We start from the raw sequence: 11,870 nt of genomic DNA, 5'->3' as shown, positions 1-11,870 counted from the left end.
AAAAATTTGGTTGGAGGCAAATCACGTGACCATATTTTTGGCATCAGGAGGATTAGAGAACGCTTTGAATTGAATGTGGAAATAACCAGACCCTGTGCAGAAAAGGAAAGTTGGCTAAAGTAAGGCAACAGTTTGCAATGCAGTTCATTGGAAGACTTTTCTGCGCAGGTTCTGCATGTTTGATTTCCGATCCATCTAGCATAACAACTCATTTGTATATAAGTGCCTAACTAAATGGTGTAACAAAATATTATTTTTTGGAAACAAGTCCAACCTTTTGTTTACCCGATTTGGGATTTGTAGTTAAGTTTTTACGTAGCCAGCAATTTGCGTGCCATTGTAAAACAGACTAGCAATTCATAAGCAGATTTTATTTTAGAGACATAAATAGTTCTATTACAATGTGAGTTACCTGTATACTTTTAGATTCATTTATTGACAAATAACAGAAAGGGAGACGGTCACGCCACCTCCCCAACTTGGTTTGTTCCCCTTTTGGCTGGTCTATCAATCTGAATGTCTATGGTTGAATACATATTGACTACTCAAAATGTTACTTTTGTAATGGAGAGGTATTACTGATAATAACATGCTATAATACTTAATTTACTACCCCTTTGTATTATATTTGCAATGCAAATTATCTCTATCTATCACTTAAGAACAGAGCATCATAATAATAGTCAATAATGTGTAATTTCGCCATGAAATTAACATTTGTAAGGGCAAGTAAACAAAAGAGTGTGTTATTTTGTATAGTTATTATTGAAATGTGAACATATTTTAACCTATCCTAATTTTAAATGGAAGTGTTGGTAAACCATCAGCAGTTCTTACTATAAACTAATGCAAAGACGCACATACAGAAATGTTTATAATTAACCTTAGGTAAACAAGTTCTCAATATAGATTTTTTGTTCTTTTTGGAAACATTTTACTTTCATTCTAATACACTTTCATTGATGTATATAATATGATTGCAATAATTGAGGATCGTAATAATATTTACATTTTCATATTTTTGACCTGAGAACAAGTTGTGACAAATTTGTGGGAAAAAAAACTGCTTTCTTATTTTACCACACACACAAATGGAGTCAGGAAGAAAGAGGAGTTATTATGGATATGATACTATCAAAACCACCCGTCTTGGTAAAACAAAATGAAAAAAGAAGTTATAAAACAGCGAGTGAAATACATTCACCACTTTCATAGTAAATTGTAGGATCAGAGAACATTCTAATTTAGGTCTAGAATTTAGGCTAGCAAAAAACAGAAGATCAATTTATCAATTTTTTTACATCATTGAAGTGCGATTGACAGAACTTCAATCGACTCGTCAATATTTTCATCCCGGTTGCTGTTTTCTTGATGTCTGCGGAAACAGTAGTGAAAATGTGCAAATAAAGTGATGCTCTTTTAATTTTACTTTCCGTAACTCTGGACAATTGCGATACAATGCAAAGTAAAACAAATCTCATTCTGCAATGAAACTCTATTCAAAAGGGCTCGGTAGATAAAGCATATTGAATGAACGATTGTCAATTGCAGAGCGAAACAATCATTCTGCTGCGTCAATGGCGCTTCTGACCTGCAACTATGTGCTATAATATTATACTTATGTCCCATATATAAGTAAAATTGCCAGATTATGTAGGCATGATCATAGAAAATAAAAGCAAGTGTGCCAATGGGTATGAGTGGAGTTCAGCCGTATCAATTTTCACATAACAAAGCAATTTACTACTTCACTGGTTGATGCAAACATTCAACATGAGTAAGCAACTGTACATTTTTACAAATTTTCATTCAAAAGCTGTTATAGTTGCCATAGCAGGAATTGCACAAATTATTTTTTAACCTTTCAGAACAATTTATACACAAAGTAATATTGCATAAAATAATTTATTCACGATGCCAAATAATTTGATTTTAAAAAAAAACCAGGTGGGAATAATGGGTCTGACACACTTGCGCTTTACTCTTGTGACTTGGCCTATTTTAGCATATAGCTTATCATACATTCCCATCAGGAATGCAAGCGAACAATATGCTGAAATAGGCCAAGCCATGAGTACAGCGAAGTCTGACACAGGCATAACTCCAAGGGGAAGGAAAGAAATCAAATAAAAGAAACTTAAATGTCAGAAGGTTTTTCCGATTTATTTGTCAATTGACTTTAAATATAAAAATGGTGAAATAAATGGATTTTATAAACATAATGGTACACGTAGTAACAGCAACCTACACCGTGTTGTATGTATCTAAAATAATTGTAATATGGTTACGATATTCCACATTATTAGTTTAGCAAGCAACGGATTTAATTGTTCTCGAGTCTATATGCCCGAAATGTTGTCATTTTATTAATGATAAATCATTCAACATAATATCACTAAAAATTTATACAACTTTCACAAAAGGGAATGAAATAAAAAGTTAACAGTCGAAACATGGTCCATAAAATGATCAATATAAAATTATTTGTTTAACTACAGTAAAATTGTTCTTATAAATAATGAATCGGGTTTTGGAAGGTTGTAAGAATTGTGACTTCCAAATTGATTTAATACTGCGACTCAGATATAAAAATATTGTAAAAACACTATCATTTGCTGTGTGAAATTTGTTCCAAAATGTCTCCAACTTTATAATTGTATTAGTTGAATACAAGGGATTTAGTTTCCTAATTAAATAACGCTCGCAATGTGGAATACTTCTCGATAAAAAACGAAGTGTTGTTGTTATATCAATAATTGATTTATTATAAAAAAATAATATTATATTCATCCAGTGAAAAATGTATTAAAATAAATAATGACAATACGCGGCATGTATTAGATCCCCGGATAACTGTTCCTTAATCCTCTTCCTCTCCACTCTCAGATTCTGAAAAGAAAGAAAAGAAACAGAGATATAATAACAGTTTATAAAAGTCCATGACCTCAGAAGAAGGAAAGTAATCAGGTACCTAAAATCATAATAGTCGGAGCGTATTAGCAGCCCAACAGATGCCAGACAAAAGACTTGACTAACAAATGTTTAGGAAACACAACACAAGACTCAGTCTCGTCATCGTTTCATCATTTGAGGTTAACATCCTTCAGTAAATAAGTTGTGAAAAACATAATAAGGATTTGTATTTACCTTCCTCTGCATTCTGGAGCCACTCGACAAACTTCTTCATTTGTTCGACAAACATCATTTTTCCTTTGGCAGAGTGTCCTTCTTTATACCATTTCAGTATGACCTCCTCCGAAACTACTTCAGCTGTAACAATCAAGATAATTAGTTAGTTAACCGATAATAAAATATTACATTCAGATCACGCCTAGGAAGGCTTTAGCTATCAATAGGTGATACATGAAAACTTGATCTTAAATAGTGATGTTTGAAACGTTAGAACTCATGACTTTAAAGTTATCAGTAATTTTGTCTCATAATTAATATAGCATCTTTTCGACACTGATTTAGCAATCGAAATGTTAAAACAGTTCTAATTAAGTGCAGCACCAGTTATAAAATATAATGACAATAGTAGAAGCCGGTTCAAACAAACTCTTGATATTGAGATCAGCAGGAGACAAGAATAAGACAAATGATTTGAACTTACTCTTGTAAAGCAACACGACAATCTTCTGGAAAGCCTTCATGAAGTTCATGTTCTGGTAGCAGAACTCCTGCACCTTGAGCAGCAGCTGTAGCTGTGATCGCGGCTGGCTGCAGAAGGCGGCCAGGAGCGGTGTGAGGGCACGCAGGTGCTTCACCGCCTGCTCCGCCACCAGCTCTTCCTTCTTGTTCCACTCTGTCTCCGACATCACTGTCGTCCAGATCTACAAGCAGACATCTTTCATTAGTAACACATTCAAATAGATTAACAAACTACTGATTCAAGTGAGGGGAGTTTTAGCGAGATCAGACTGCCGAATCATCAGTGATGGAAAGCCGATATTGTACTAGGCTGTAATGCAACAAAATACTTGTTACGAAACTGGCTTCGTACTACAGCCAACCACTCAGTCTCGTCATCAGTTTCATCATTTCAATACTAAAACTCTTTATTGTGTATACCACAAATAATAAATGTAAAATATCATGTATGCTTACCACTGAAACTATTTCGTGTTCGGGAATGTTGCACTTTTGTGCCATATCTTTAAGGTCTGATATTGTTTCTCGGAGAGGTTTGTTATCAGCCAAGTCATCCATAAGAACCTAGAAAGTGGACAAAACAATTGTTGAAGTTATGCAATAGAATGTGGATCAAAATGGAACACAGGTAAATGTAATAAATAGTGTCTGAAAGCTTTAGGAACCAATGAATTCAAATGGTCATCATCAGTAGGATTGTTCCACACTTTTTCTAGCACACTATAACACTGTCGAGTTAATTGAAATATCAGGGCAGTTCTCAAATTAGTATGCATCAGGGAATGAGATCAGTTTCGAAGATGAAAACTAAATTAAATCTCCACAAATCAATTATATTATATCGACAGACCATACTTAAAGCAGCAGGTTCTTTGCGAGTTATGGTTTGTCTGGGTGTGTTACCTGTGTGAGATCTCGGCGTGCTTCCTGGCTGGCCTGAGCCTTGTGGAGTCGCACCACATCTCCAAGTTCCTTCTCAGAGAACAGGTTGATGAAATATTCTTCCGTGCGCTTGTTCGCAGGAACAAACTCCATCAATCTATGGACAAAAAAAAGTCAATTCATTACTGTGAAAATTTTATACAGGGTGTATCGGCATTAACCCGACAAACTTTAACCAGCTATTCCTTAGCACATTTGGAGTAAAAAATGTTATGTGCACTTTGCTGTCCGGTAACGTTTTTTTTAAATAAAAAATTAACTAAACATATTTTCACCACATGTCACCACTGTTTTATCCTTTGTCAAAATTTGAAAGCAACGTCGCAACTGCTCGCGTGTCGCTGCGAACGAAGCCCGTATTACATAATCCAGTACCAGAAAATAAATATTTTATTTAACAATAATGATTATTCACATTTTTCGTATGCGAATCACTGATTGTCTTCTTGTATTGTACACATCAGTTTTATTTTTGTATCTAAATTGTTTCACCTCTGGAATGCTCTGGTTTCACCTCTTACGCGTTTCACGTATTAAATAGTCTAATTTTGAAACTAAGAAACTAATTAGTAGATTTCCTGAATTTATAATCGAAGTCCAATAATTCTGAGCACTTTTAAAAACAATTTTCCTCACTTAGGTACTTATCAATAATAATAATTGGATTATTTGAACAGCGCCGTTGTTTTTTAAATCACCGTAAGTGCTCTGTCAAAATGTTACTTGCTAGGCTATCCTACAACGTATATTTTTTAATAAATTTAGTTATTTACAACTTCGCGGAATGTGATTTATGGATATTATTGCTTATGTTAAAAGCCTTCCAGAATTACCGGAATATAACGAACAGCTTGACACACTTAAGTTTATTTCCAGTAATTTGAAGGTACAAAGAATGTATAGTTTTAAAAACAATCCCGATGAATCAAAAAACGGTTCATATAAAACTGCTGCGCAAAACACTCACACAAAGGAAAGCACTCACACAAACGTCATGACTGCATTGGATTGACCCACCTGCAAATGAATGCTGCCAGATTGCTAATTTATTTACATAATAATTATTAAATTTTATTTAAAATATCGCAAATTTTTTAAAAAATCGACAATAAATTACAACTATAATTTAAAAAAATATTCTTAACCCCACGCTTTTTCGTAATTGATTAATTAATTCAGAATTTAAACGTTGCTTGAAATAACTAGTCGTATTTGGTGACCAAATCTGAATATCCAGGTTTAGAATTTAAACAATGCTTGAAATAACTAGCCGTATTTGGTGACCAGATCTGAATATCCAGGTTTAGAATTTAAACAATGCTTGAAATAACTAGCCGTATTTGGTGACCAGATCTGAATATCCAGGTTTAGAATTTAAACAATGCTTGAAATAACTAGCCGTATTTGGTGACCAGATCTGAATATCCAGGTTCAGAATTTAAACAATGCTTGAAATAACTAGCCGTATTTGGTGACCAGATCTGAATATCCAGGTTCAGAATTTAAACGTTGCTTGAAATGACTAGCCGTATTTGGTGACCAGATCTGAATATCCAGGTACTTCCTCACCTTCCACTCCTTCCCTTAGCCATAAAACTTTCCCCAATTCAACATAAAAATTGTGTAGATATATCGGATGTTATGAAATGCATGATAATTAGACCCCAAAATACTTAATTATTCAGGGAAATAAACCCCTGAGTCATCAGTTGGAAATACCAACGACATTAAGTGAAATTTTAAACAATGCAATAATAGGAATTAGCAAATAATAATTTACGACAATTTACTCGGAAATCAATAAAGCCAGGATAATAAAAATAGAAAGTTATCACTTACGTCGTCTGTTAAGTGGCTTCACCACAGTTTGATAATGCCGTCAGAAGGTGAAACAGCTGTCACGCGTAATAATAATTACAACTAGCAGAACTTGTTTATAAACACACTGTTTTTAAAAATTTAATAATAAGACTGTTAAAAATTAAAAAAAATCTCTAAATTGAAATGGAGTTCTACAAACTAAACTTAAAATCAAATAAATTTATTGCGAAGGTTCAAAGTACTGTACTGTAATATTATATTAAATAATTTTTACGTGTTTAATTATTGTTTGAAGTCAGATTAAAGCGATTAAAAAACCCACCTGGCAATTCTTATTCGAGTTTCGTTGTATACTTACGTATTGGCGCGCTTTACAATCACAATGGTATGGCATCATTCGTCTCATTTTTAACTATTATTATTTAGTGTGTAGGAAAGAGCGAAGATGGTTTTCGACACACTTGCTTATAAAAGCCCACACGGGACTTGAGACAGAATACGTGTGAAAGAGATGACAGTAGCGCGGCGTTGCCAAGTACTTTACCCCTATACTGGTGGCAGTAACGGAGTGTGGAAATTTTATTTATTTTTTGTTTTTAAAAGTAAAAAAATGTTACCGGACAGCAAAGTGCCTATAACATTTTTTACTCCAAATGTGCTAAGGAATAGCTGGTTAAAGTTTGTCGGGTACGTGCCGATACACCCTGTATAAGGTATTTAATTAAATAATACTGAAGAGTGAATATCAGTTTTAAATCATTTCCTATCTCTTCATTGTGACCCAGATTTGGTTTCTAATCTGGTTCCCATTAATTTAGAGGATTTGACCCGGTTGATAACCTGGCGCATTTTAATATTGATAGCAAACAGTGGCAATGACAATAACAGAGGGGCAATACTAAATCAATTCTGACTGATAAGATTGTAGCACACGCTAGATAACCCCCACCTCAGAGGGAAGTGGATGCCAGTATGGTGGGCGCATTAATCTATCCCAACTTCATATATCACTGAGTCATGAAAAAACATCCAGTGAAAAAAGTACTATGGGAACATATACATGTATAAGGCTAGCTTTAGACTTGTAAGTTTTTTCGTAAATTTACGACTTCTAGCCAATGGGCATATTGCATTTTGAAAATCCAATATGCCCATTGGCTAGAAGTCGTAAATTTACGAAAAAAACTTACAAGTCTAAAGCTAGCCTTAGAGTGCGTATAAGCAAGACAAAATTTCCGCAAGCCGAGCCGCGAATTACGGGACAGAAACAAAGCAAGCAGCGTTTCACGCCGTTTTGCTTCGTTCCTTTCCCATAATTCACGGCTCAGCTTGCAGAAATTTAGTGCTGTTTATATGTAGCATTACAATCCATAAATCGTTAACCCCTCTGGCATATTGTCAGAAAGTCGGAGTATTTCCGCTTTGCAATAAAATCCAAACAATTCTAACATATCTCAAAACTAAAAACTGTTTTTCAAAAGTGATAAAATACACAAGTCAAATTTAATTATTAGAAATAAATATATAAATTTTGAATGCAAATATAAAAGTTTTAAATATATACATAAAAAAATTCATTAAGTTTCATACATTTTTCTCAATTTGCAGTTGGAAACTTCGGTTTCATTGAAATGTACATTATAATTCTACCATGTTTAACATCTAGATTTAAGTGAAAAGTATGGTGTTTTCTCTTTACACCACATTTTAATGTGCCATATCGATTTCTATGATATCACGAGCTGTTCTCAAAAGCAAACAAATTAGTCTGAGGGGTTGAGCGAAGGTAAAATGAATGTGATTTATGCATCTAACTAGTTTCAATGAGACGATCCACAGCTGAAAGGTCGGGTAGAGGAATGTATGTATGTATGTTAGTTTGTTTGTTTGTTTGACTCACCGTCCTTCAATCTGTCCTTTCTTCAGAGCAGTTGTTAAACTGGCCATCCCCTTCTCCTGTTTGTATGTGGTGAACACCTCAATCAGGAAGTCCAGTGCCATGTTGTCTTTTATGAGATGCTCATTTATCAGCACCAGTAATACTGAAGGCGGGACAGATCCATTTCCTGTACAAACAAACATTACACATAACTATCTAACAAAGGTAATTATTTGACTGACCGCTGTACTTTTCAACACAGATTATGGAAATCACTACAAGAATCTATTTACATGCACAAAATAGGTTCTTAGTTTGGGTTAATTGAGTAATTTGTCTGAATTTAGATTGAAATGAAACTTTCACAAATGTAATCCATACTTTGGATTGGGTTGTTTTATAAAGGAAATTGTGAACTTTGAATAAAAACTCATCTCTATTGGTGTATATAGTCGTTTCTCGTAGTAATATTAAGTTGTAATTGATAAGTGTAATTTCGAAAATCTGTGCCTATAACAAATACTAATACACAATTCATGGGTCGAGACGTTAAGACAGATAAGCCAAATTTATTAATTTGTGGTTCTTTCAATGCTGGTTCTTTCAATGCTGCTTCCTTACCTCACAACCGATATGGAAAAATAAAAATTTGTATTGTACACCTTTCTGTGCACGGAAACCGTGGCCTTTTCTTACCTACCTTAAGCAAAAACAGGTTTTTTGATTGATTTGAAAATTCCCACTTTTTCTGATTCAACTGTTTTCTGATTCAACTGTTTTCTGACCCGACCTACGAATTGACTCTAGTAAGAAAAGTTTGTATATTGTCTGAAAGCTTTAGGAACCAATGAATTCAAAGGGTCATCATCAGTAGGATTGTTCCACACTTTTTCTAGCACACTATAACACTGTCAAGTTAATTGAAATATCAGGGCAGTTCTCAAATTAGTATGCATCAAATAACTAGCATAGGTCTTAGACAAATTAAATTGTATTTATAAAGTAATGTATTCTTACCAATCCATAAGGCAGTCATCCTTGCGAGTTTAATCCTTTGATCGGGATCAAACCCTTTGATAAACACCAGAACCTTTTTCATCTCGTCCTCGAACATTTTCTCTAAATATTTGTACCGTCTCATCATTTTTATGAAAACCTTTAAGAAAAAAAATACACTTTTATAATTTACAATTTGATTGACATGGTAAGAATGTTAGGTTATATTTACACTGTATGGAACTTCAGGAATTAAGATGCCAACTTTGGCATTTAATGCTAGTTAGATCCAAATTTAATTTTGCACATCACGACACTCGCTTTTCATTGAATGAAAGAACCAGTTCTAATTGAGTGCACAACCATATATAAAAATAAGAGAAATTGTGATTAATTTCAACATAAAAATCAAAAATGCTTCTCACCTGTTCAAAATTACGCATAGCCTCCATATCTGCAGAAGGGGAGCAGAATATGCAGGTGTCTGTGTGTGGTTTCTCGCCATCGAGAGATATAGATCCGCCCGGAACTGTTGGACAATAACATAACCTCACATTAGACCAGCAGCCTGAAGAACATTCAAACTTGCGCCAAGAATGAATCGGTCAGTTTTTAACGAACGATAGGTTTTGTCGTCATTGATTTTCAAGAACTCTAGCCTTGGTATCATCATTTTGAATGAAAAATATGCATTATCAATGTTTCTCAAGCATGTTTTAGATTTCTAATTTTTATGACTCATTGTAATCTTTCACCACAAAATATAAGTGGGACTCTTATCAGTATTGACAAATTAGTCACCTCTTTATATAACGAGGTGAACCAATGAACATTGAAAGGACTGTTATTACACAAACCTTACTAATTTTAAGTACAAATAAAAGATTAGCACGACATTTAACTGGCAGTTACACCAGGAATGGATATTGAGAAACAGTGATAATGAAAATAACGATGAATGGTAATAATGCTTACCGAGCAGTCCCCCCGCTATGAGAATATCAAATAGCGCCTCTCCATAGCGCCGGTAGTCCTGCTTGGAGCCGAAGGCATCTAGGAACTTGAAGATGGCCTCCGGGTCGTGGCCCGCCTTATCGAGCCCAGCGATGACCAGGTCACGGAAGCCCGTGGGGTCATATTTTTCCTTTTCATCTGGACGAAACAAAAAACTGGTCTTATAAATACAAGCTGACCAAAATACGAATAGAATAGTGGCCATTTTAAAAATGATTTTAATACAAAATATTTGAGTAAAAAATAATCTACAAGCGATTGAGAGAATTTTAGCAAATGAAATATCTCTTTTCTACAATAACATATAGCTAACCTAACCTAGTAGCAGATTGAATATTGAGGGTTCTACAAAATACATGTGTAGGTCCACATAACTGAAAAAAAAAACAGCATGTTCAGCCCCCCCATTCATGTGTAACAGGTAAGTTTCGAGTGGCAATTCATGTCCTATTTATAAAAAGATTGGGGGGGCATGAAGCAACAAAGCAAAAAAAATTGCACCTGAAATGATCAATTCTAAAAAAATTAATTATATATTTTGTCTGAAAGCTTTAGGAACCAATGATTTCAAAGGGTCATCATCAGTAGGATTGTTCCACACTTTTTCTAGCACACTATAACACTGTCCAGTCAATTGATGTATCAAGACAGTTCTCAAATTAGTATGCATCAGCAAACATGGTTATTTTACCTCCAAAAACAAGATATGATATAAGGACGCGGTTTTATAGTGAAATGTTGACTCAGACCTCGGCTTCTAGAAATTTATTGCGATGGTGATGTAAAACTCTAATGACGTGTTCAGAAATTCCGGTAATACGACAATGATTGAAAATTGATCACATCAGACAAATCCGCGTCAATATTATTAAACCAAATAATTAAATACGGTTGTGTAAACGTTTTTACACAATACAATAATATGCCGAATGTACATTCGAAAAACACGTGAAACGGAGAAAGCGTGACAAGACGGCTAAAAATGTATTCAAAGGTCAAAATTCTTACCTCTTTTTCTGGTCTTGATGCGTTGACCTGATAGTATTGGTTTTTCTGTTTTCTGACTCATACAATATATTACTGAAACAAAACGGGATGGTTAATATTTCGAAGACACAAGCTCAAAATATTTAACAAAAAGAATGTAAGATGTCCAGGGTCATTGTCCGGATTCAAATATATCGCACGCCTTGCCACGCTGCTCGGCACATGTTACCACAAATTGACAAATAAACACGCATTTGACGTCAATTTGCAGAGAAACGCCGGGTTATTGCGATATACAACGGTAAAAAATATGCTGAATCACATTATAGGTGTCGACCCAAGCATGCCCTCAAATAAATTATTGGTTAATGTGCCAAGGTTAGTATCTCGGAAAGTAGACTAATTCGGATCGGTAATGCAATGTTTTATTGTAAAAGGCAATGCAAGCTAACGATATAGTGTTATTTGACGATGGATTAATAACTATACTCACGATGTAACAGGTTAAGAAGGAGCAGTCGACTCCTTTTTCTAAGAGTTCAGGATGTACTACGCGGTGTGAGGAGAGGAGCAACGTGTT

At 34.5% G+C, this 11,870-nt stretch overlaps 1 protein-coding gene across 1 annotated transcript; it reads right to left on the bottom strand.

Moving 5' to 3' along the window:
• Positions 1-2,137: 2,137 nt before the first annotated feature.
• Positions 2,138-11,870, bottom strand: kra (basic leucine zipper and W2 domain-containing protein kra). The gene is made up of 11 exons (XM_089640235.1): positions 11,784-11,870; positions 11,312-11,383; positions 10,265-10,441; positions 9,715-9,818; positions 9,311-9,449; positions 8,315-8,480; positions 4,555-4,690; positions 4,108-4,215; positions 3,614-3,833; positions 3,148-3,270; positions 2,138-2,889 (listed from the first exon to the last, which is right to left on the bottom strand). Exons 2-11 carry the CDS (start codon positions 11,370-11,372, stop codon positions 2,861-2,863), a joined length of 1,263 nt encoding a protein of 420 aa, XP_089496361.1. The 5' UTR covers positions 11,373-11,383; positions 11,784-11,870; the 3' UTR covers positions 2,138-2,860.

This window comes from Hesperophylax consimilis, chromosome 15 (genome assembly GCF_061612785.1).
Source record: "Hesperophylax consimilis isolate HC1 chromosome 15, BYU_Hcon_1.0, whole genome shotgun sequence".
NCBI lineage: Eukaryota > Metazoa > Arthropoda > Insecta > Trichoptera > Limnephilidae > Hesperophylax > Hesperophylax consimilis.
Note: the sequence above shows the minus strand (reverse complement) of the source record. Positions and strands in the feature narration are given on the sequence as shown.

Excerpts from the sequence above, each read along its gene's own strand:
- kra (XM_089640235.1), bottom strand. The coding sequence starts at position 11,372 with ATGAGTCAGAAAACAGAAAAACCAATACTATCAGGTCAACGCATCAAG. Across the intron at positions 9,819-10,264 it reads CATAGCGGGGGGACTGCTCG|TTCCGGGCGGATCTATATCT; the intron begins GTAAGCATTATT and ends ATTGTCCAACAG. Across the intron at positions 4,691-8,314 it reads AAAGGACAGATTGAAGGACG|ATTGATGGAGTTTGTTCCTG; the intron begins GTGAGTCAAACA and ends TTTTGTCCATAG.